Raw genomic sequence first — 25,461 nt, forward strand, 5'->3', positions numbered from 1 at the left:
TGAGGAACCACAGTAATAATTATCTTTAATAAAAACCAAAGGAGGCTCATGTCCCTAAAAGCTCACATGAAAGTGGGGAGGGGAGGGGGAGGTGAAGTGGTCTGGACCACGGACTGGGCTGAGGGGGCCCGTGCAGCCCAGGGAGCCGGGCCCAGCCTGCTTGGTCCAGGAAAGAACACAGCCTCCGGCCCGGCTGCCTCCAGCTGCCTCTGCGCGTGAAGTGATCCGTTCTGCTTCCGACACGGTGGGGGGGGCCCTGGGCCCCCCCTCAGACGTGTCATGGCAGGCGCCCCCGCCGGGCTCACTCTTTGGACTTGCTCTGAATGGTCTTATGCTCCTTTATCGCCTTCTCCCATTCGTTCCCGTTGAACTCTTCGATGACGATACTGCGCACGCTGCCTTCGTCCAGACAGTGGGGGGCGATTCCTGCACAGGGAACACGAGGGGGGCTCACACGGGCACGGGGAACTCCTGCCCTCAGCCACCCCCGGGAAGCCGCCCCTCTGAGCTCATTCGTGCGCTCTGAGCCCGGCCTGGCCGCTGGAGGCCCGGGTCAGGCGGAGGGATCTGAGGGAGCTTCGGCCCAGTAGGAGGGAGGCCTCCTGCTGCCCCTCGGGCAGTTTTACTCAAGCCCGACTCCTCATGGACCCACTTAGAGTGTTCTGGACAAAGAGCCCGGAGCCCTCCTGTCCCGGCCCATTCTGCACAGCTCCCCCGGGCAGCCTGACCTGGGTCTTGCCTCTCACCAGTTTCATAGGGGACAATGTTAGGAGAAGGGGTCTCCCTAACAGGGGACACAAAATCAGCTGGGGCAGTTTGAGCTGACCTGGGGACAGTCGCCCCCCCAAGATCCAGAGTCAGAGCTGAGGGTGACCCGCTGGTGAGAGAGGGTTTCTTTTCCCGTCTAGGGTGATGAGTGGTAGTCAGCCAGCCAGTCGGCCTCTCTCTGCCGGGGGCTCCCGGCACCCCAATGAGGTCAACCCGAGCCGCGGCCGGGCAGGCAGGGCCAAGCACCGACTGCTGAGAGGGGGCCCCTCCTATCTAGAGGGTGCAGAAGGGCAAGACACGGCTGGGTCCGAACCCCGGCCGGCTGCTCGCTCTGTGTGACTCTGGGCAAGGACACGGGGAGTCGAGCCCTGGACTGTGGAAGGAAATGTCTGGACTCGAATTCGTACCCCAAGTCTCTGGGCTGACGCTGTGTGACACTGGACCACTCCGGTGTCCTCCCCCCGCCGGTCCTCCCTGGCTCCAGAAGGCAAATGGCCTCAGCTCCCTGGGTCTGGCCGACGAGGTCCCCCCAGACGCTCCTCTTTGGACCTGTTTCCCATCTCCCTCTGCTCATTAGCTTAAGCCTTCTACTAATGGGATGTCCCCCAAGTGAGCTGTACTCCTCCATCTCCCCTCCCCCTACAGCCCATGGTCATTATAATCACGATCCCTCAACCTAAGGAACCCCCCGGCACTTTACCAAGGGCGCCACCCCGATCCTGGCCATCCTTAAATGTGGGCAGGACAGGGCAACTATCATCCCCATTTTACAGGTGAGTAAATTGAGGTTCGGAGAGGTGACATCTTCTGTCCCAATCGTGGCTAGGAATAGCACCTAGAATCTGGGTCCCCCGGGGTCTAATTCAGACACCACGTGGCCATTCATAAGAGCTCCTGGGTCTCTAGGGCCTGACCAAGTTGTCTAAGTGTCGTTACCTCCATTCTACAAGTGAGGAACTAGTCAGAAGTTGGGGGACGGCCCAGAGCTCAGAAGGGCTGGGACAGCTCTGACCCGGCTGCATCCTGCCAGCCACGGATCGGGGCTCCCTGTCCCCCTCGGCTCAGAACTCGAGCACCTTCAGCTGGCGAAGGCCCGGCGGACGGGCGCCAGAAAAGGCCTTGGGGCCCCCTCCCTCACCTACCGTAACCGTCGGGGTTGGACCGAGGCGTGTAGAAGCTCTGCACCCCACAGCTCTTGCAGAACGTGTGCTGGGCCTTGTGAGTGTTGAAGGTGTACGTGGTGATGTTCTCAGCACCCTGTGGGAACGCAGACACGTTTCCTGGTCAAAAGGAGCCTTTCTCCTTCCTTCTCTCAGCCACGGACCGACATGGGAACTAGTGACATGCAGAGAGAAGGGGGACCCTAAGGATGCGGCCCCGACACTAAGGCGATGTCTGTAGGACCACCAGCAGGAGGGAGCTGGGCCGGCGGATGGCACGGGACGGACCACAGAGCAGACCACCCCTGGGGGGGGGGGAGAGCCTGGGGCCCGACAGGGCAGGATGGCGGGGACGCCGCAACATGCAGGGACCGGAGCGGAGGGAAGGGATGCTCTGTCACAAGGGAGCGTCAAGACAATCCGTGGTTAAAAAAGTGTGTCCTCTGCCACAAGGGCCTGCCTCTGCCCTCACGGAGCTGCGGGTTTGATAGGGGACGCATAGGCAAGTAATGCAATATGAACTTAAACATAACGCTTATGTAAAATAAAACAAAAAAAGGAAAAATGGTTTTAAAAATAACTGCCTGAGAATAGTGTGAATCGCTGTGTTGTGGGGACGCAGGGAGGAAAGATTAATCCCAGCAGGGGGAGGGAGGAGAGCACTGGGCACTCCTGGGAGAGGTTTCATGGCAAAGTGAGCTGGGTCTTAAGAATGGGGCAAATTTGCCACAGGTGGGGATGGGGGACTGGGTACCCAGGGCACAGGGAAACATGGTGAGCAAAGGAGAGGAAGGAACTCTCAGGCAGAGTCCGGATGGGCCAGGAATAAAGTCTGGGAAGTGACTGCAGATGCTCAGAGTCAGGAAAGAGCTCAGCAGACACTCGCTCCGAGCCCTACTGCAACACACCCAACGAGCGGGGACCGTCGGCCAGTGCCCGAGAGCTGGTTTCTACCAGTTTAACATATATTGGATTACCTGCCATCTAGGGAGGGGGTGGAGGGAAGGGGGGGAAATTGGAATCCGAGGTTTTGCAAGATCCTTGCATATGTATTGAAAATTTTGAAAATTAAAAACTTCAATTAAAAAAAATAGATGTGTGACCGGGCAACTCATGTGACTTCTGGGACCCATTTCCTCACCTGTAAAATGAAGGGTTTGTATGACTCGGATAAAGCACTTATGGCCCAGCCATCTGCCCCGCTGTTCCACTTTCAGGCCTTGGGCACTGACACCCGAGCTACCAAGGGACTCCCAGGACCTCTGGGCATTTCCATGTGTCCTGCAGCTGAGGCCCCTTGTATTGTCTACCCCAATATGAACTCTGGGAGGCAAGAATACCTTTCTCTTTCTATCCCTAATACTTCACACCATGCTTGGCATACATTGGGTATTTAATAATTGCTTTTTTCATTCATTCTTCTCCTTCTATATCATAAATCTAGGAGGGAGTAGTCACTTCTCCTCTCTGGGGAAAGGAGAGAAGTGACCTTTTCTCTCCCAGCAACCACTGATCTTTACTCAAACGCTCTTCATGTCTAACTCTCTTATTACTGGATTTCTTTGCGTGAATACACCTTGTAAAACACGATGCTACCCCAGCCCTGATGCTTTTTATCAATCGTGTTTGTTTTAAACAAGGAATATTCAGCACTGTAGTCCGGTCACGGATCTCCTTCTACCAATCCACAGCAAAACCTATAAGGTCAAATCTACCTCCCTACACCTTCGTGGTGCTTGTACATTTTTGGCAAACCTTGGCGCCCATCATTTTACCACCGAGTCCTTTTTTGGATCCCATCTTCTCTCAAATTCTGAATGTCTCAAGTGCCAGCCTTCTTCCTATGTTGGAGCTGTTCTCCCTGGCATCTAGCTCAGTGAAAAAATGCAGTTTCACATATTTCGTGTATATCGGATTGTTTGCTGCCTTGGAGAGGAGGAGGTAAAAGAAAGAGGGAGGGAGAAAATTTGGGAACACAAAGTTTTACAAAAATGAATGTGGAAAACTATCTTTGCATGCATTTGGAAAAAATAAAAGACTATTTTAAAATGGCAAAAAAAAAGTTGTGTACAACTAAATAAATAAACGCAGTTTTCTTTTTCATCCTCTTCAAATTAAGGCTCTTTTGTTTGGATTTTCAAAATCCCTTGCTCTTATCTGATGCCTTTTTTCCATGGTAAAGAGCTTCTCTTTACTATGTTTTAAAATCTACACTTAACTCTCAGACATCATCTTTTTTTCTTTTTTTTTTTTTTCCTTTTCTGAGGCTGGGGTTGAGTGACTTGCCCAGGGTCACACAGTTAAGAAGTGTTAAGTGTCTAAGATCGGATTTGAACTCGGGTCCTCCTGAATTCAGGGCAGGTGCTCTATCCACTGCGCCACCTAGCTGCCCTGACATCATCTTCTTAATCACATGTTCATTTTCCTAAGCCTGCTTTGCCCTTTTGGATCTGTTGCCTTTGCCTAGCAGCACTGACAATGACACTACCTGTGCTACCTTTGCCTCCAGCTTCTTGCCCAAGACTCTGACAGCACTTTCTGGTTCCTTTAGGAAGTACCATAGGTATCCCATGAATCACCAGGAGTGTTCTGACAGATTTTAGGAGGTCCTCTGCTAATGTGCCCCAGGAACAAAGCAAGAAGCTATCGGTGACTACTCCTACTCACCGTCCCGTGAGGAGAAGATCTCTTACCCAGAGGCATCAGCCATGGATTGGTTTCCTATTCCTTGAAGCACACACAACTACTTCCGCAGAGCACCCAGCTATGTCTTTTTCAGGAAGAATCTCAAATCTGTTTTTAATTCCAAATATATATTGGCCCTTTTCTTCCCCCTCCAACTCTCCACCCACCAGATACAATCCTCCTTTTCTGCTGTTCTTTTTCTACTTTTTTTTTTTTTAAAGCACTGAATTTCCTTTCCAAATAGGGAAAAAATACATTGCCTTGATCCCTTCTCTCCTTATATCATAGCACTTTGTGAAAAAACTCAGGCTGAACCCTAAATTGTATGAAAAACTAAACAAAAGTATCTAATACAGAGAGTGCATGACAAGGAAGGCAACAGTATCCTGCCTCGAGCCCTGGCCTCTGCCTCAGGGAGGGAGGGAGGGAGATTTCATTGCCATCCTCCAGGACTGGTTTTGGTCTTCCTTATTTCATGCTGCACCATCATGATCATAATAATCCTCCCTTCCTTCTCTCTTTCCTCGGATTTCTCCTCCTTTGATTACTTACAGATCACACAAGATCACTTCACCCTATTTTTAACAGCTGGGTGTTTTCCAGCTTCCTCATTTGAGGGCTGTCCACTTTCTTCAGTTCTGGGCACCTTCCATTTTGCTCAGGAACATGGGTTTCCTGTTGCGTCCAGATCTGGAATGTGGAGGTGTGCTGTGGGCATGATGTGCTGTATATTGCCCTCAAAAGCAAGCTTGATTCAGGAGGCAATAGGAGTCACCGGAGGATTCTGAGCAGGAGAGGGACACGACTGGGCTACGTTGTCCTGCTTCACATGCTTGGCCCTTGGTAAGCTCTTTAGGGGAAAGCTCACTGCCTTCTTGGATCTTCTGAGATAAAATGAAGAAATCCCACCTAGGCAATAAGTCCCACCTAGATACTGCATTTAGAGCTAGGAAGGACCTTGACATAAGAAACCAACCCTCTCATTTAACAAATGAAGAAACTAAGGCCCAAAGTCACAGCACTGCTGGGATTCAAACCCGGTCATCTGACTCAAATCCAGCGTTCTTGCCTCTACTCTCCACCATTCTGCTTCTCAATTAGTTGACAGAAAATAAGGAAACGTAGCCTAGACGTTCACGATCTTCAGAACCACAATTGCCACATATAAAATGGGATCCTCACAAATGTCCCACCCTTTCTGAGCTGCCACATCTGCCTGACTGTGGGACCCAGACAAAGAATCCAGTGATTGGCTTAACTTTCTGCTCAAGAGGTCCAGGACACAAAAAAAGGGGAAGCACCCTTGCCTTAACGCCCTTTGTTAATGGAGTGGAATTGAGTCAAATTTACAAAAATAAGAGCCATTCCCCAATTGATAAATGGTCAAAGGATATGAATGGGTAGTTTTCAGAAGAAGAAATCAAAATTATCAATAGTCAATGAAATCACAATCTAAATTGTAATTTGTCTAAATCACAATTGATTAGAAAATTTTAAAATGTGAATTTTAAAAAATGAAGTACCACCTTACACTTATCAGATTGGTTAGCATGACAGAAAAGGAAAATGATAAATGCTGGAGGGAAAGTATAAAAATAGGGACCCCGATGCCTTGCTGGTGGAGTTCAGAACTGGTCCAACCATTCCGAAGAACAATTTAAAGCTATGCCCCAAAAGGCTATCAAACTGCACTCTTTGTTCGAAGACTGGATTTGGCTCAGAGAAAAAAAGAAAGGGATCTTTATGTACAGTGTTTATAGCAGCTCTCATTGTATTGGGAAGGAATTGGATGTCGAGGGTTGTTCTTCATTGGGGAATGGCTGAACAAGTCGTGGTACATGAATGCAGTGGGTGACCCAGGGTTGTGTGTGCGTGTTCTATAGGACTCTCTGGCTTCATAGTATGAGGAAGAAAATCTGTCTTTACAGAAACCCCACCGTGGGTCCTATTGTGCCAGGAGAAGTGATGAGGGAAATGGCTTCAGGACGACACCGTGCTCAGTAACAAAAACATTGTCTTGAAGACCGACTGTGAAAGACGTAGCTACTGTATTCAAGACACTGACCCGAGACAATTCCAAAGGACCCAACGTGAAAAGTGTCACCTCTAGAGGCAGGACTCTGAATGTAGATTGCTAATTTTTTCACTTTTTTTGGTGGGAAAAATGTAAGAAATGGGTATGTGTCCTTTTGTTTTCCACTTAATGTTTTCTAAAAAAAATCTTTAACATACCTTTCCATTGATTTGCTTTCTTCTCCTCCCTTCCACATGACAAATACATCCAGTGAAACCAAACAGAACCTAACATTGGCCAAGTGTGAAAATGCCGGCTGAGATCCGTCCCTGCCCCCTGTGGGAGGCCTCTGAAATCCCGGGGTCAGTGGAATGATTAGTTTTTAAGTTTTCTGAGTGGATTCCTTTTATATTACTTAGGACAGAAAGGGTTATCCTGATTCCTGCCCATCCTCACCCCAGGGCACGTTACAAAACAGGAAGGGACTGAAGTTCTGTGGGAGATGGGAGCTGGAGCAGAGGGAGCCAAGGGGCTTGGCACTCATGCCCTGCCACCCAGAGAAAGCTCTCCCGACATTCCCAGCATGTGCTCTAGATCTCTGTGGCTGCTCTATCATTTCCCTCTCTGCAACTGGAGTTTTCTTAGCAAAAACAAAAAACTGGTTTGTCATTTCTTTCTCTAGCTCATTTGACAGATGAGGAAACTGAGGCAAAGAGGATTAAGTGCCTTCCCAGGGCTACACAGTTGACTGTCTGAGGCTAGATTTGAACTCAGGAAGTTGAGTCTTGCTGACTCCAGGCCACGACTCTGTCCACTGTACCACCCAGTTGACCCTGTGCTCTAAGCTTTAAGAAAAGTGTGGGCAGCAGACCCTTCCCCCCCACCACCACAAACCCTCCAACTTACCTTCAGAAGCTTGAACCGAGAAGCTGGAACGATGAAGTGTCGGTTCTGTTTCTTTTTGCAAATGCTACAGCTACGGCAGAGTAAGAAAAGTTGCCACGTCAGCTAGAGCCCCCACAGCCTCCACCATTACTTTGGTTAAATCCAGCACACTTTTAGTGATCGCCTCTGAGGGGTGAAGGGCTGGCCTAAGTCCTGGGGATTCCCAGATGGAAACTCTCCTTCAGGAGGTCCAAGCCGGGGTGTCCCAGGGTTGTGTGTGTGTGTGTGTGTGTGTCTGTCTGTCTGTCTGTCTGTGTGTGAGTGTCTGTGTGTGTGTGTCTGTCTGTCTGTCTGTCTGTGTGTGAGTGTCTGTGTGTGTGTATGTGTGTGTGTGTGTTCTATAGGAATGTCTGGCTTCATAGTATGAAGAAGAAAATCTGTCTTTACAGAAACCCCCACCGTGGATTTGAGGTCCATGACTATCTTTTTTTTTTACACTTTGATACCTATTGTTGTTTAGCCATTTTTCAGTTGTATCCAACACTTTGTGACCTCATTGGAATTTTCTGGGCAATGATATTGGAATGGTTGGCTATTTCCTTCTCCAGCTCATTTTACATATGAGGAAACTGAGGCAGACTGGGTTAAGTGACTTGCCTAGAGTCACATAGTCAGTAAGTATCCAAGGCTGAATTTGAACTCAGGTCTTTGCGACTACAAGCCCAGCACCATCCAGCTGCCTCTGACAACTATAATTTGACATAATTTGTTTCTTTTGCGATCCTATGTGTCATATTCTATTTGTTTTTAAGACATTCTTCTGAGGAGGGTCCCTGGACTCCAGTAGATCACCAAAGGGTCCCAGGACAAACCCAAAAAGAAGTGAAGGAGCCTTGATCTAGTGGGGAAGGTGCTGAATTTGCAGCGAGAGCCATTCCAAAAACTGTGAGAAATTGGATAAGTCACAGCCGGACTCAAAGGCCCAAATGCAAAGGCCCAGTTCCTCAAACTGTGGTTCATGTGACTCCCACATAGGGTCTCATAACTGACAGTGGGGAGTCACAAAATTATGATTTATTATCAGGTAACGTTTGGTTTATATACCTATCGTATATGCCCCAAGTCACACACACAAATTTTGAGTCAAAAGGGGTCATGAGTGGAAAAAGTTTCAAAAGCCTTATATAAAATCCTGAGAAAAACCGCTGCATCAACAAACAATGCTCCGTCACAAAGAAGTGAGACAAACAAATGCTGCAGGTAAAAAACAAGTATGTGCCCCATATGGACAGCTGGAGAATGCTTTATTGTTAAGAATCAGTCAGAATATTTAAGCAGTCTAAGCCAAAAATGCATGTCTGTGTTTCCATTTCCCTCCCTTCCAAATCCACAAAAGGCAGTGGGATAAAGGTCTGCCTGGGGATTCAAAGCCTCCATCTCCCCTCCAAGGTCCCTTAACTCCTGAGGGTTTTAGGCATCTAAGACAGTTGGATGCAGAGATATACATAATAAGATACACAGGCCTTAAACCTGTGATTTAATAATGATTGTTACTAATATCTTTTTTTTTGAGAAAATCATAAAGGTTATGGGGTTGACTTGAAATCAGTTTGGGGGGATTCGAGTCCTTCCTTTCTCGTTTAAGATTTAATGAACACGGTTGCTCAAATGTGTGGTAAGGGGGAGTGGATGGCTCACATTGGGGAGGGAATGTCCTCCCCTGGGAGTTCCTTGCCCGTCCCAGGGAGATCCCAGGCCAGTCCCTACCCCTTGGTGAGGTTGATTTTGATGGATTCCAGGTGGAGAGTCCCGGCCACCCCCTCCCCCAAACCCTGCTGGCCCCAGGAGGAAAGGAAAAGGGTCACTCACTTGCAGTCAAAAACATGCAGATCTGCCGAAGCCCAGACTTCAAAGCGCACGGCCCCACAGTGGCAACCTCCAGTGTGTTTCACCAGACCCTGGTATTCGCTACATAGAACAAAAGTCAAAAAGGGGGGGGGTGAGACACAGCCAGGAAGTGGGCTCCCCCCTGGCTCTGAGGCGCCTGCCCTTCCCAGCAGCCAGGCCCAGGCCCACAGCCCAGCTCCGGCAGGACCACGGACAGCGGCCTCCTGAGCACACACCCACCCGCAGGTGGCTTTCTTGGGGAGGTTGGAGGGGAGGGTTGCCACATGCTACTTTTCCAGTCCCTCCCTCGTGCTTTTTACCCATAAACCTGCAGGGGAGAGAACGTGGGGCTGAGGCTCATTACCTGGGAGACCTGAGACCTCCTCTCTCCAGGCTTCAGTTTCCTCATCTATAAAAGGGGCCAGGGCTTCTCTCTGGCTCCTCGACCCATTTGCTAACAGCATCCTAACATGAGTGGCAGGTCAGTACCAAAAAGACCCTGGCTTGCATCCGCCCTGTTACTTCGGGTGTGGGAACGCCTTCCCCTCAGGCAGATCGCAAATCTTTGAAAACTCACAACCCTGCCGCAGCCCACGGGCCAGACAAAGAACAATTTGCCCGGACAGTACAGCAAAAATCTGAGGTGGAATTTAAATCCGGGGCCTTGGGAAGACAAGTCCAGCATTCTACATAAACAAACCAGCTGGAGACTCAGTTGGCCACCGGACTGCTGGTTCTATCTTCTCTGGGGATGGGGGGGGGTTTGCTGGAACCCCTGAAAATGTTCCCAGCGGCCCTCTGTACACAAAACCGGCTGTTTTCTGAAACCCCCTCCAAGGGAGACTCACAGGGGCCTGCCCTTCCTTTCTGCACTGGGAGTATTATTATCTCGCCTCCTTGACAAAGGCTGGGGGAGGGGTGCCGGGAGAGAGCGGTAATTGGAGCTTAATTAGTTCCAAACATCTGAGCCTCCTCCCCTGACGTCTTTCAGCTGCTCCAGCCCATCCAGAGCAGCTCCGGACTCCTCCCAGCTTCACTCTCTCCAGCTGTGCCTTCACCATGGTAACGGAGCACAATGGCCCTGCCCCCACTCTTTCCACCCGCCACAAGGATGCTCAAGAAGGAGCTGTTCACGAATCCATTTTCCCAGGCTCCCACCAGGATTCCTCCCTGCTAGCGCAGGCAAAAATGACCTGAGGTCTTGTTTCTTTTTTTTTTTTTTTTTTTTTTTAAATGAAACTGTTCTTCATCATCACCTGCGTCTTATTTAGAGTCCCAGGAAAAGCAGTGGGAAGGGGCTGGGGGGTGGGGGTGGGAATGGAGCTGAGGAGAAATGAAAAAAAAAAAAAAAAAATGGGGCCGACTGGGAATTCCTGGGAAAGGAGACTCAAAAGTGCCAATTCCCTTAGCCTGAAGTCCTAGCAACGTTCTTTTAATATGGGCAGAATAAATAATAAATTAACCCCTGAAAAGTGGAGGAGGGGAGGTGGGGCAGCACTTTAAAGCTCAGCTACTAAATCTCCTCAGCTAGTAGGAGGGAAAATATATCCCTTCCCCCTCTTTCCCTCCTTCCCCACCAAAAAGACATGGAAAAATCTGTTTGTCAAAGAGAGTTGTGGGAGAGAGCAAATGGCAGCCCACAGAGGAGGGGCAGACCATTTATCGAGCATTTATTAAGAAATTACTCTGTGCCTGGTACTGTGCTTGATGCAAGGGTTTAAAAAAAAAATAAAAAGTTCCTGCCCTGAAGGAGCTTCAATGTTAACATTTTATCAGAAACAAAATGTACCCATAAAAATATTTATAATATAAATATAAGGGAACAAGGACACTGGCACTTGGCAGGAAGCCAGAAGGAAAGGCCCCGTCCCTATTCTGGAAAAGTGTCTGATGAGAGCCACGTTTCTATTATTTATAACATATATCACTTCTATTGTTTCCATGACGATGATATTCCCAATTACGGCCACGTTTCCTTCGCTTGCTTCGGGGGTCCCGATCTCTGTTCAGATAATGGCTCACACGGGGTGAGCCTGGACAGACCAGTCCTAATTATCAGCGTGACTACGTGGCAGCTGCTGCTTTGCGAGGAGCTCTCCGCTTATTAGAAACAATAACAATAACGATCAGAATAGCAAGAGGGGAAGAGACCGAAGAAGTCGGCAGGGCCGCCCCCAGTGAAAGCACCAGGCTGGGCTGCTCAGCTCCCTCAGACAAATGGATGTAGCTTCCCATTCACAGCTGGAGCGGCTCACATTACTCAGGTTTCCATTAGACTCTCAAATGTTGATTAGTGCATCTACATAAAAGCTCCATTAAAAATTTTTTTTAAATTTTTTTTTTTAATGAGCTAGGAATGTGTTAAAAGGTTTTACCAGAGTGAAAATGAAAAGGCAACGTATGGCCCAAATCGGTCAACTTGGTGTTTGGGGAAGAAATGACCTTGGCCTGGTAAATGAGAGAAAATAAAACAACTAGAAGCTGTTCACACACACACACAGAGGAATTCCAGGTAACAATGTGTGAGAGGTACAGAGGAATAGAGACTAAGGGTTAGAGACTAAGGATTTTATACCTAATCCTTTCCCTAAGCTAATTATTAAACAGGAACTATGGACTTTCACTCCTGTTTAGACTAGCTTTAATGATCAGTGATTAAACATGTTTTTCTTATAAATGCAGAAGTCCCAAGGACGCCTTTTCTGTCCATGGGTTTGGGTCTTGAATTGACCAGCCCCTCTCCTCCAAATGTCCACACCAGAGGATGGGGTTATAGGTGAAAGTACCAAGTCCAGGCCCCTTGGATAGGATTCAACATGGTAAAGAATCCAGTTACAACATTCTGCTTATCAAAACTAGGTCCCGGCAGCTTCATGGTATTCTAGGAAGAACATTGGGTTCTAGTCAAGACAACTGGGTTCTAGGCCAGGCTCTTCTGCTGGCCAGGCTCGGGAGGCTGGACAAGTGGCTTGACTTTCTGGGCTTCCATTTCCTCCTCCACCAAATGGGAGCTGAAACCTTTCCCAGCTTTAAAACGCTCTGAAGTCATTGAGAAAGTCCATTTGCCATTACCCACGGCATCCCAGCCAAGAGTCCCTGCAGGCCCCCAGCTAGGCCAGTGTTGTTATTGGTCCCGGCCAGTACAGAAAGTTAGTGTGAGGGGCGGCAAAACAACCAAACTGTGCCCACTGAAGAGCTCTCGGAGGTGAGGTGGGGAGGGGGAAGGGAGGCCTTTGTTTCCAAAGCTTTAGAGCCCCAGAGTTTCCTTCCCCTTGGCAAAATTAGCTTCCCACTCTCTTCCCCTCAAAAGAGGTCACAGATAGGAGTCTTATTTTCGAAGTCCTTTTGTGTTGCTCTCACACCAATGACCGTTTTCGGATAGAGGCTGCTGGCACCTGGACGCTACCTCTCCCCTGGCCATCTTGTACCTTCTCCCTTTGCCTCCTGCCCTCTATGTGTGGTCTCCTCCCACGGCCATGTAGCATGCTGCTTGAGGGCAGGGCCTACCTGGTTTGTTTGCATTTACAACCCCCTTGGTTAGTCAAGCCGAGGGCACACAGTAAGTGCTCAAGAAATGCTCTGAATGAATCCACCAGAACGGACCCTTCCCCATGCTAATGAGGCCCATGAAAGAACACAAGAAGGCTAGGGTGAGGTGGGGGGCTCGGGCTCCAAAGCAGCCCCCCCCAGGCACACGCAGGGGCCCAGCTCTTGGACATCTGGTCTGGGACATCTCGGAGCTGCAGCTCGCCGCCTCCTCCCCATCAACTGTCCTGAAAGCATTGGTCCCCTGCACAAAGCACCATCTGCCACTAGACCCTCCGGAGGCTCCCCTCTCGCTACAATGGGGGGCTGGGCACCCGACCTCCAAGGCCCTCTCTGGCTCTCTCCTTCTATGGTCCCTTGTTCTGAAGAATCCTCCACAAATTCCCGGGGCCAGGTCTCCAAGGGGCCCGGCCACCCCGTGAGAATGCCCCCTAACGCTTCGCTCCGGGCCCACCACATGGAAATGTAGGGTTTTGTTTCACTCTGGGCAGCTTAAGTTGGAAGCATCAAATTCACTGGCTCTTGAGTCGCTTATGGAGAATCTTTCTGGTGGCCCAAGGACCCTAAATAGGGGGGTCTGCTTTTGCCTGGAAACTTCCATGGCCACATAAAAATGGCTCGGAAGCAGGTGGGGGGGGGGGACGCCGGTCTCCCTCACCCAGTGCCAGGCAAACTGTATGAACGCTCAGGGAGGCATCGCTGCCATTGGAGGGCCAGGCCCCACTTTCACGAAAGGACCCCCCCCCCACGGGTCCGGAGCCGGCTGTCCCCCCCTCCCCCCCACGGACGGGCCCGGAGCCGGCTGCTCCTCCCCTCCCCCCCAGCCACGGACGGGCCCGGAGCCGGCTGTCCTCCCCTCCCCCCCACGGACGGGCCCGGAGCCGGCTGTCCCCCCCTCCCCCCCACGGACGGTCCCGGAACCGGCTGGCCCGCTGGGTCGGGAGCCCAGGCGGCACCGCGCTGGCAGAGGGAGACCCGTCCTCAGGCACGGCGCAACAAGCTGCGGGCAGAAACGCGCCGTGTCTTTGTTTTAAAGCCCGAGAAGCCGCCCTCTCCGGCGGTACAAAGAAGGCCTCCTCCGAGCCCGCGCGGGCACTTCCAGCCCGGCCGCCCCGCAGCGGCCCCGCGGCCCGCCCCCCGGCCAATCCCGTAGCTCTCCGGAGCAGCCCCGGCTCCCGCTCTCCCTGCTCCCCGTCCCCGGGCACCCGGGGGTCAGTCCCGGCCCCGAGCCCGGCCCCCGCGGGCCGAGGGAGCCGGGTCCGATGCAGTCCGTGCCGAGAAAGGCTGCATGCACCGGCGGGAGGCGGGAGGGGGGGGCGGGGGAAGCAGGCCGGGCTCGCGGCCCCCGGGGGCTCCCGGGCCATACTCACAAGGTGTCCAGGAGGAGTTTGGCGGCACCCTCGCAAGTCAGGCTCTGGCGCTTCTGAAACTTTACCCAGCGCTCGCGCTGCCCCCCGAGGTCCAGGGAGCAGCTCTCCAAGGGGCCCGGAGGCAATGGCGCCTCCTCCGCCTTCTGGTCCGGGAGCGGCAGCTTCCTCTTTCTCCCCGGCCGGCCCTTGCTCTTGACCGCGGGGGCCGCGAGCGGCGTCTCGGCGGCCTCGGCGGCCGGTCGGCTCCTGGCCCGCGGCTTCGCGGCCGCCCCTGCGGCGCCCTTGGTCTTCACCATCCTTCGCGCATCCCCCGCCGCCGCCGCGGCCACACCGTGCGCCCCCACGCCCAGGAGCCTCCCGCGCGCTCGGCAGAGGCGGCTGTGCGGCGCGCTGCCCCGGGCCCCGGTGCCCCCCTCGCCTCCGAGCTCGGCCCCTCGCAGGCTCTGGGTCGCGCCGCCTGCCCGCTAATTGCCACCGATTCCGTGCTGTCTGCGCTTCAGTCACCAGGGGGCGTCGGGAGCAGCCCGAACCCAAGAGCGGGATGGAGACGGGCTCCCGCTCCTACCCCGCAGACAAAGGAGACCGGCGCGGCCGGGACGCGCGCGTGGGGCCTGCCGGACCCGCCGGGGGCGCCGAGCCCAGGCCCGCCCGGGCCCACGCGGGAGGCGCGCCGCGCCCGGGCCGGGCCTTGGGCCAGAGCTTAATAAAGGCCGCTACCTTGGAGTGGGGGGAGGGGAGGGGGTTTGGGGCCGGGGCAGGTGGTCTGGAACCGGACAGTGCCCGGGCGAGGGAGCCCTGAGGGTCAAGAAGGCCCCAGCACTGTCATCGCCCTAAGATAATGAACGCGCTGGTGCACTTGGTGGGGGGGTGAGGGCCCTAACATGGGGATGAGGGCCCTAAGATAATGACCGTGCTGGTGCAGGGGGGGGGGGGTGAGGGCCCTAAGGTAATGAACGTGCTGGTGCACGTGGGAGGGGTGAGGGCCCTAAGATAATGAACGTGCAGTGCACGTGGGGGGGGCGTGAGGGCCCTAAGATAATGAACGTGCTGGTGCACGTGGGGGGGGGGTGAGGGCCCTAATAAGGGGGGTGAGGGCCTTAACATGGGGGTGAGGGCTCTAAGGTAATGAACGTGCTGGTGCACGGGGGGGGGGTGAGGGCCCTAATAAGGGGGGTGAGGGCCTTAACATGGGGGTGAGGGCTCTAAGGTAATGAACGTGCTGGTGCACGGGGGGGGGGGGGGTGAGGGCCCTAATAAGGGGGGTGAGGGCCTTAACATGGGGGTGAGGGCTCTAAGGTAATGAACGTGCTGGTGCACTTGGGGGGGGGTGAGGGCCCTAACATGGGGATGAGGGCCCTAAGGTAATGAACGTGCAGTGCAGGGGGGGGCGTGAGGGCCCTAACATGGGGATGAGGGCCCTAAGATAATGAACGTGCTGGTGCACGGGGGGGGGGGGGGGGGGGGAAGGCGTGAGGGCCCTAAGGTAATGAACGTGCAGTGCACGTGGGGGGGGTGAGGGCCCTAATAAGGGGGGTGAGGGCCTTAACATGGGGGTGAGGGCTCTAAGGTAATGAACGTGCTGGTGCACGTGGGGGGGTGAGGGCCCTAAGGTAATGAACGTGCAGTGCACGTGGGGGGGGGGCGTGAGGGCCCTAAGATAATGAACGTGCAGTGCACGTGGGGGGGTGAGGGCCCTAATAAGGGGGGTGAGGGCCTTAACATGGGGGTGAGGGCTCTAAGGTAATGAACGTGCTGGTGCACTTGGGGGGGGTGAGGGCCCTAACATGGGAGTGAGGGCCCTAAGATAATGACCGTGCTGGTGCAGGGGGGGGGGGGTGAGGGCCCTAAGGTAATGAACGTGCTGGTGCACGTGGGAGGGGTGAGGGCCCTAAGATAATGAACGTGCAGTGCACGTGGGGGGGGCGTGAGGGCCCTAAGATAATGAACGTGCTGGTGCACGTGGGGGGGGGGGTGAGGGCCCTAATAAGGGGGGTGAGGGCCTTAACATGGGGGTGAGGGCTCTAAGGTAATGAACGTGCTGGTGCACGGGGGGGGGGTGAGGGCCCTAATAAGGGGGGTGAGGGCCTTAACATGGGGGTGAGGGCTCTAAGGTAATGAACGTGCTGGTGCACGGGGGGGGGGGGGGGTGAGGGCCCTAATAAGGGGGGTGAGGGCCTTAACATGGGGGTGAGGGCTCTAAGGTAATGAACGTGCTGGTGCACTTGGGGGGGGTGAGGGCCCTAACATGGGGATGAGGGCCCTAAGGTAATGAACGTGCAGTGCAGGGGGGGGGCGTGAGGGCCCTAACATGGGGATGAGGGCCCTAAGATAATGAACGTGCTGGTGCACGGGGGGGGGGGGGGGGGGGGGGGAGGCGTGAGGGCCCTAAGGTAATGAACGTGCAGTGCACGTGGGGGGGGTGAGGGCCCTAATAAGGGGGGTGAGGGCCTTAACATGGGGGTGAGGGCTCTAAGGTAATGAACGTGCTGGTGCACGTGGGGGGGTGAGGGCCCTAAGGTAATGAACGTGCAGTGCACGTGGGGGGGGGCGTGAGGGCCCTAAGATAATGAACGTGCTGGTGCACGTGGGGGGGTGAGGGCCCTAATAAGGGGGGTGAGGGCCTTAACATGGGGGTGAGGGCTCTAAGGTAATGAACGTGCTGGTGCACTTGGGGGGGGTGAGGGCCCTAACATGGGAGTGAGGGCCCTAAGGTAATGAACGTGCAGTGCACGTGGGGGGGGGGGCGTGAGGGCCCTAACATGGGGGTGAGGGCCTTAACATGGGGGTGAGGGCTCTAAGATAATGAACGTGCTGGTGCACGTGGGGGGGGGCGTGAGGGCCCTAACATGGGGGTGAGGGCCCTAAGGTAATGAACGTGCTGGTGCACGTGGGGGTGATGCGGACCACCCGGGCCACTGCCTTCCTTTGACCACCCACTGCAGTCGGCCAGAGCTCTTGCGCTGCCTCCCCCAGCACCCCTAAGGCGGAGGGATGCCCGGACCTCACTGGACTGGACCCCTAGAACAGGACAGGTGTCCTTCCTGCCCCCTCCTAGGGTAATAAGGCAGTCCGGACCGTGCCGGGCTCATCCCTTGGGCTGGAATCCCTCACATTCCACCTTTCCTCCTGACTCTATGTGTCTCTTAGTGAGCTTAACAAAGCCATATGGCAGAGGGACCCTGGTCAGGCCTGATCCCATCCGGGTGTTTGTTGTTCAGGCGAGTCCGGCTCTCTGTCGGCCCGTTTGGGGTTCTCTTGGCAAAGCCACTGAAGTGGATTCCTCCTCCAGCTCACTTTACAGACGAGGAAACTGAGGCAAACACGGAGACTTGTGCAAGGTCACACAGCCAATGAGTGTCTGTGATCAGATCTGAACTCAGCCCCCACTCCAAGCCTGGCACTCTGCCCTGAGCCACCTGGCTGCCTACCTGGGGTGCTCCTGTCTCTAGATTATCTTAACATCCACCCTGCCCCCACCCATCACAGCAGCCTTGTGGTATTTATTAGATAAATGAACTGACAGACCTCACACCGGATATTTATCTTTTACTGATTTTGCCCAAGAACAAACCAAACCAAGCTTTATATATAAAAAAAAAAAAACCCAAACCACCGGGTTTAAGCCTACCTACTTCCAAGAATACTGAACAAACTCAGAACAGTCAAATCACATCCAAATCAATACTTCCTTTAAATAGAGTTAATGAACAGACTCTCTTCCTATTTTGATACCTAAATCTTTTCAGTTCAACCCATTTCTTAAACACTTTCTATGAGCCAGGAACCATCGCAGCAATGAGTCAGACTCCAAGCCTTCAAGAAGCATGCGATTGACTAGGAGTACACATTCCCAAACAAAAGTAAATGTCAATTCATTCAAGGCAGAAGGGGGCCTGGATAGGTAGGGGGCCTGGAAAGGCTTTTATTTAAAAGGTGGAAGCTGAGTTGAGCTTTGAAGGAAGCCTTTGAAGGTACTCCATAGCACCTGCTTCCACAATCTATATAGCTATTGGAATAAATTGTTCTTATCCACCTGGAGAGAGCTTCACATACTTGGGGTAGCCATCGCCCTAACCCACTGATGGTTTGAAAGCCAGTTGGTTACCCTCCATCTGGGTTAGCTGTGGAGTGCTTAGAGTTTGGTCAGACATTTAAGATCTCCAAATCATCCACTGCAACCTGGGCCAGCACCAGGGGTCTTGCCTTTCGGTTCTGCGGCTGGACTTCATTGGCTCTGGAAGAGGAAGTTAGGCTGACAACTTTGCACAACTCTGTTTCGCTTAAATCCAATTTGTGTGCAAGTCTAGACATTAACCATGAAGTCATTGGTCTTCTTCGAAAATGAATAACAAATGTTCTAAGAGATAGGAGATGAGGAAGGAGTGCTTTCCAAGCATGAAATGCAAAGACAGGGGGGTGGGAAATAGGAAGTTAGGTATGGAGAAAAGCAAGAGAGGGACCGTTTGGAAGGGGGAATAGAGGAGTAACAGCTTAGATCAAAGAACTTTCAATTCCACGCCCTCCCTTCTTGAACTCTTTGGTCTCCGTTTTTTCATATGTAAAATGACAATGTTGGATTAGATGATATCTCAAAGCTTTTCTAGTTCTAAGTCCTTTGGTATTTCTCTTACTAGCCTTCTCTTTCTCCTCATCTTCCTCCTTCTCCCATTCACCAATTGCAAGGGACCTCAGAGGCTGTTCCAGTCCAGTCCATAGCTGAATACAATCCATCTACATCACATACAAGCATCCAACTACAAAACAATGGCAGTACCTATCTCTCAGAGTTGTGAGAATCAAATGACATATTTCTAAAGTGCCTTAACTCACCAATGCCTGGCACATAGTAGGTGCCATGTAAGTGTTTATTCTCTTCCCTTCCATAATCTCCTACCCTTCTGCCTCTTTCTCTCTGTGAATGTCTCACTCCTAATCCTATTCTTTATCATTATCAAGACTTCCAATTGCTCCACTATTCCCTGTTCTCCCAGTCAATTACTCTTGCTCTTGCCATATTTTCTTCCTTATACCGTATAACCCTAAAATCTACCAGTTCAACTGCGTTATCTCTCTCCCTTGAATCCATCACTCCTTTTGTTTCTGTATTAGTGATATCACAGAAAAAGCAAGGAAAATCAAAGTAAAATTTATACTTCAACTTGTGCTTAGAGATCATGAGTTCTCTTTCTGAAGATGGATAGCATTTTTTCATCCTCGATCTTTTGAAATTGTCTTAGATCATTGTATTGCTAAGAATAGCTACTCATTCACAGTTGATCATTGTTACAATATTGCTGTTACTGCATACAATGTTCTCCTGCATCTGTTTACTTTACATTGTATCAGTTCACATAGGTCTTCCCAGGTTTTTCCAAAATCATCACCCTGATCATTTCTTATATTACATTAGTACTTCATTACAATTATGTGCCACATCTTGTTCAGCCATTCCCAATTGATGAACATCTCAATTTCTAATTTTTTTGCCATCACAGAAAGAGCTGCTATAATTTTTTTGTACATATAGATGCTTTTCCTTTTTTCTTTGATCTCTTTGGGATACAGTCCAAGTAATAGTATTGCTGGATCAAAGATATCCACAACAGTTCATCCCCTCTAGCATTTCTAATTTCTGATAAGTGTGGGATAGTATCTCAGAGTGGTTTTAATTTCTATAGTCATTAGTGATTTAGAGCATTTTTATTCAACAACAGTTAATTTTGATTTCTTCTGAAACCATGGCAAACCACTCAGGCCCTAAAAATGATTTACTGTAATTCTCCTTCCCTCCCTCCCTGCCTTCCCATTTATGATTTATGTATAAGATCTCTACCTTTTTTTGCAAATGGAGGAGGTCTCCTGCCCAGGAGAGCTTCCAGTTTGAAAACTATTCCTTATTCTGAAAGTGATTAATTAAACTGCTACTTGATTTCTAATATCTGCCTCTTAATTTTGCTTTGTATAGCACCAACTATCCACAGTTTAGAGATCAAAATGGTAAAATGTAGTTAACAAGGTCTTTACCAGAGAAACTTTCTGATGCTAAAAATGGTAGCTATATCAATAAGAGAAGAAAAAGAAATGAAGGAATTAGAACAGGCAATGAGGATACAAAGATATCATTCTTTATAGATGATATTATGACATAAAGAATCCTAGAAAATCAACTAAAAAACTCATCAAAATAATTAAAAACTTTAGCAAAGTCACAGGATAAAAAATAAACCCACATAATCCATCGACATATTACCAACAAAGTCCAAAGAAGGAATAGAAAGAAAAATTCTATTTAAAATAAGTAGACAATATTAAATACTTGGAAGTCTACCAGAAACTATATAAACAGAATTACAAAAAACTTTTCATACAAATAAAGTCATATCTAAACAAGTGGAGAAATATTAATTGCTCATGGATTGACTGAGACAATATAATAAAAATGACAATTCTACCTAAACTAATTTAATTATTCTGCATACCAATCAAACTCTCAAAAAATTACTTCACAGAGCTAGAAAAAATAATAACAAAATTTATCTGGAAGAACAAAAGGTCAAGAATTTCAAGGGAATTAATGAAAAAAATGTAAATGAAGGTAGCCTAACTACACCAGATCTAAAACTATATTATGAAGCAGTCATCAAACCCATTTGGTACTGGTTAAGAAATAGAGTAGTCAATCAGTGGAATAGGTTGGGCTCACAGGACAAAATAATCAATGACTAATGATAATCCAGTGTTTGACAAACTCAAAGACCCCAGCTTTTGGGATAAGAATTCGAAATTTGACAAAAACTGCTGGAAATTAGTATGGCATGGATTATGTGGGTTTATTTTTTATCCTGTGACTTTGCTGAAGTTTTTAATTGGAAATTAGTATGGCAGAAACTAGGCATTGATCTATACCTAATACCTTATACCAAGATAAATGGGTTCATGATTTGGACATAAAGAGTGATATTATAAGCAAATTAGAAGAACAAAGAATAGTTTACTTCCCAGATCTGTGGAGAAGGAAGGAATTTGTGGCCAAAGAAGAATTGGAGTATATTATTGAATACAAAAAGGATAATTTTGATGATATTAAGTTAAAAAGGTTTTGTACAAACAAAACCAATACAGACAAGATTAGAAGGGAAGCAATGAAGTGGGGAAATTTTTTATATTCAAGGATTCTGATAAAGGCCTCATTTATAAAATATAGAGAGAATTGACTCAAATTTATAAGAATTCAAGCCATTCTCCAATTGATAAATGGTCAAAGGACATGAACAGGCAATTTTCAGATGAAATTAAAACCATTTCTAGTCATATAAAAAGGTGTTTTAAATTATTATTTATCAGAGAAATATAAATTAAGGCAACTCTGAGGCACCACTACATACCTCTCAGATTGGTGAAGATGATAGGAAAAGATAATGACAAATATTGGAGGGAATGTGGGAAACCTGGGACACTGATACATCGTTGGTGGAATTATGAACTGATTCAACCATTCTGGAGAACAAGTATGCTATCAAAATTATGCATACCCTTTGATCCAGCAATAGATACATTAAAGAAGGGAATGGGACCTGTATGTGCCAAAATGTTTGTGGCAGTCCTCTTTGTAGTGGCAAGAAACTGGAAACTGAGGGGATGCCCATCAATTGGAGAATGGCTGAATAAATTATGGTACATAAATACTATGGAATACTATTGTTCTATAAAAAATGACCAGCAGGATGATTTCAGAGAAACTTGGAGAGACTTACATGAATTGATGCTAAGTGAAATAAGCAGAATCAGGAGATCATTATATAGGTCAACAACAAAATTATGTTATGATTAATTCTGATGGACATGACTATTTTCAACAAAGAGATAATTTAGGCCAGTTCCAATGATCTTGTGATGAAGAAACCCATCTGTACCCAGAGAGAGGGCTGTGGGAAATGAATGTGGATCATAACATACATAGCATTTTCACTGTTTTTGTTATTTGCTTGCATTTTATTTTCTTTCTCATTTTTTTTCCTTTTTGATCTGATTTTTCTTGTGCAGCATGGTAATTGTGGAAATATGTATAGTAGAATTACACATGTTTAACATATATTGGATCACTTGCTGATAAGGGAAAGGGGTGAGGAGAAGGGAGGGGGAAAAATTAGAACACAAAGGGTCTATGTTGTAAGGTGAATGTTGAAAATTATCCATGTATGTATTTTGAAAATAAAATGCTTTAATTTAAAAAGGAAACTATTTTTACATGTAATTGGAAAAAATAAAAACACTATTAAGTGAAAAAATAAATAAAACCATGCATACCCTTTGACCCAACAATGTCACTAATAGATTTGTATTCCAAACTGATCAAAAAAAGAGAAAATTACCTATCTGTATAAGTTTTATAGCAGTTCTTTTTTTGTATGTGTGATGGCAAATATTTGGAAAATGAGGAAATACTCATCAATTGGAAAATGGGTAAACAAGTTGTAATATTTGATTATAATGGAATATTACCATGCTATAAGAAATGATGAGCAGGATGGGTTCAGAAAAAACTGGGAAGACTCACACAAATTATTGTTAAGTGAAGTGACCAGATCCAGTAGAACACTGTATATAGCAACAACAATATTGTCTAATGACCAACTATGAATGATTTATTCTCAGCCATACAATGATCCAAGACAATTCCAAAGGACTTATGATGAGAAAGAACTTATGGAGTCTAAATGCAGACTGAAACCTACTTTTAAATTTTTTTCCTTTTTTTTTTTTTGTTTTTTTTTTTTGTTTGAGTTTTGAGGGTTGTTGTTGAGCTTTTCAGGGTTTTTTTTTTTTTTGTTGTTGTTGTTGTCTATGTTTTTTTCTTATTACAACAGAGCTATTATGGAAATATGTTTTGCATGACTACACATTTTTAATATATACTATATTCCTTGCCTTTTCTTTTTAATTTTTGCTAAGGCAATTGGGGTCACACCTAAAAAGTGTTAAGTATCTGAGATCAAATTTGAACTCAGGTCCTCCTGACTTCAGGGCTGTACTCTTTCCACTGCACCAATTAGCTGCCCCTATTCCTTGCCTTTTCAATGAGAGGGGATGGAAAAGAGAGAATTTGGAATTCAAAAAAATTTTTTAATTTTATTAATTTTATAATTATACATTTTTGACAGTATATATGCATGAGCAATTTTTTTATGACATTATCCCTTGTATTCATTTTTCCAGATTTTCCCCTCCCTTCCTATACTCCCTCCCCTAGATGACAGGCAATCTCATACATTTTACATGTGTTACAGTACAACCTAGATATAATATATGTGTGTAAATCCAATTTTCTTGTTGCACGTTAAGTATTGGATTCCAAAGGTATAAGTAACCTGGGTAGATAGACAGTAGTGCTAATATTATACATTCAATTCCCAGTGGAACTCAAAATTTTAAAAAAGATTTTTAAAATCTTTTTAAAAATTTTTTTACATGCAATTGGAAAAATAATAAAATTGTTTAGATTTTAAAAAGGGAAGCTTGTGGTAAACAATTTTTGATATTACTTCATTGTCTGATACCTTTTTAAGCAAAATATGTTGCAATTATCTCTTTTAACTAAATCTTCCTTTGTTTTATTTATTATTCCTGTTTATTTTACTTTAACTAAAGCATAATATTCTGTACCAGCCCCTAATTCTAACTCTGTATTTTTATGTTTTAAATGAGTCTCTTTATTGGATCCTAATTCATAATCCATTCTGCTATCCACTTTCATTTTATGGATAAGTTCAAACCATTCACATTTATCATTATGAATACCAACTGTGTATCCCATTTTCGTCTGTTTATCCTTCTTTTTCTTTTTATCCTGTCCTTTTCAAAAGTCTGCTTTGCTTCTGATCACGACCTCCCTTAATCAGCTTTTCTTTTTATCATTCTCCCTCCTTCCTCATCCTGTGGGGCAAGATAGATATCTATAACCAAATGTGTGTGTGTGTGTGTGTGTGTGTGTGTGTGTGTGTGTGTGTGTGTGTGTGTTTTCTCTTTGAATCGATTCCAATGAAAGTGAGGTCCAAGAGTTGCCTGGCATCCTCCCTACACTGTAAAAGCTCTTTTTTTGTGTGCTTTTTTGTGAGAAATGTTCCCCCATTCTGCCTCTCCTTTTTCCCTTCTCCTAGTGCATTCCTTTCTCACCCCTTCAAATTTTTTTTTTATATCATCCCAACATAATTGACTCATATTCATGGATTCTGTTTATATAGACTCTAATTGCCCTAATGATATAAAGATCTTAGGAAGCACATGTATCATCTACCCATATAAGAATGTAAACAATTTAACCTTGAAACTCTTAAAATTACTTTTATATTTTCTATGTTTCTCTTGGGTTTTGTGTTTTCTATTTTCTATTCAGCTCTGATCTTTTTTTTTTTAATCAGGAATGCTTGAAAATTCTCTGTTTAATTAAATATCAATCCCAAGGATTATACTTTTGCTGAGTAGATGATGCTTGATTGTAATCCTAATATTTTTCAGAATATTATATTCCAAGTCCTCTGCTTCTTTAATGTGGAAACTGCACACTATATGATTCTGACTTGTGGCTTGATGATATTTGAATTGTTTCTTTCTGGCTGCTTAAAATATTTTCTCCTTAACCTAGGAACTCTGCAATTTAATATTTCTGGGAGTTTTCATTTTGAAATCTATTTTAGGAGATGTACAATAGATTCTTTCAATTTCTATTTATCCTCTGGCTCTAGGTTATCACAGGAGTTTTTTCCTTGATAATTTCTTGAAATAGGATGTTCTCTCTCTCTCTCTTTGGGGGGCTATGGCTTTCAGGTAGTCAAAAATTCTCAAATTATCTCTCCTTAATCTATTTTCCAGGACAGTTTTTTGTTTTGTTTTGTTTTGTTTTGTTTTGTTTTATTCTGCTGAGTTTTCATTTTTTTTAAATTTTTCATTCTTTTGATCTTATTTTATTGTTTCTTGATATCTCATGGAGTCATTAATTTCCACTTGCTGAATTTTAATTTTTTAAGAAATTATTTTCCTTCATTGAGTTTTTTCATCTTTTTCCGTCTGGCTAAATCTATTTTTTATTTTATTTTTTGCTAAGGTAATTGTGGTTAAATGACTTGCCCAGAGTCACAAAACTAGAAAG

The 25,461-nt window shown here is 47.6% G+C and overlaps 1 protein-coding gene across 1 annotated transcript; it reads right to left on the reverse strand.

Annotated features, from left to right (window-relative positions):
• On the reverse strand, window positions 1-15,186 carry CENPV (centromere protein V). Its single transcript, XM_074263949.1, has 5 exons — window positions 14,316-15,186; window positions 9,382-9,480; window positions 7,534-7,603; window positions 1,911-2,025; window positions 1-426 (listed from the first exon to the last, which is right to left on the reverse strand). The coding sequence occupies exons 1-5, from the start codon at window positions 14,609-14,611 to the stop codon at window positions 302-304; spliced, it is 705 nt and encodes a 234-aa protein (XP_074120050.1). The 5' UTR covers window positions 14,612-15,186; the 3' UTR covers window positions 1-301.
• Window positions 15,187-25,461: the final 10,275 nt, after the last annotated feature.

Source organism: Sminthopsis crassicaudata, chromosome 4 (genome assembly GCF_048593235.1).
Source record: "Sminthopsis crassicaudata isolate SCR6 chromosome 4, ASM4859323v1, whole genome shotgun sequence".
Taxonomy (NCBI): domain Eukaryota; kingdom Metazoa; phylum Chordata; class Mammalia; order Dasyuromorphia; family Dasyuridae; genus Sminthopsis; species Sminthopsis crassicaudata.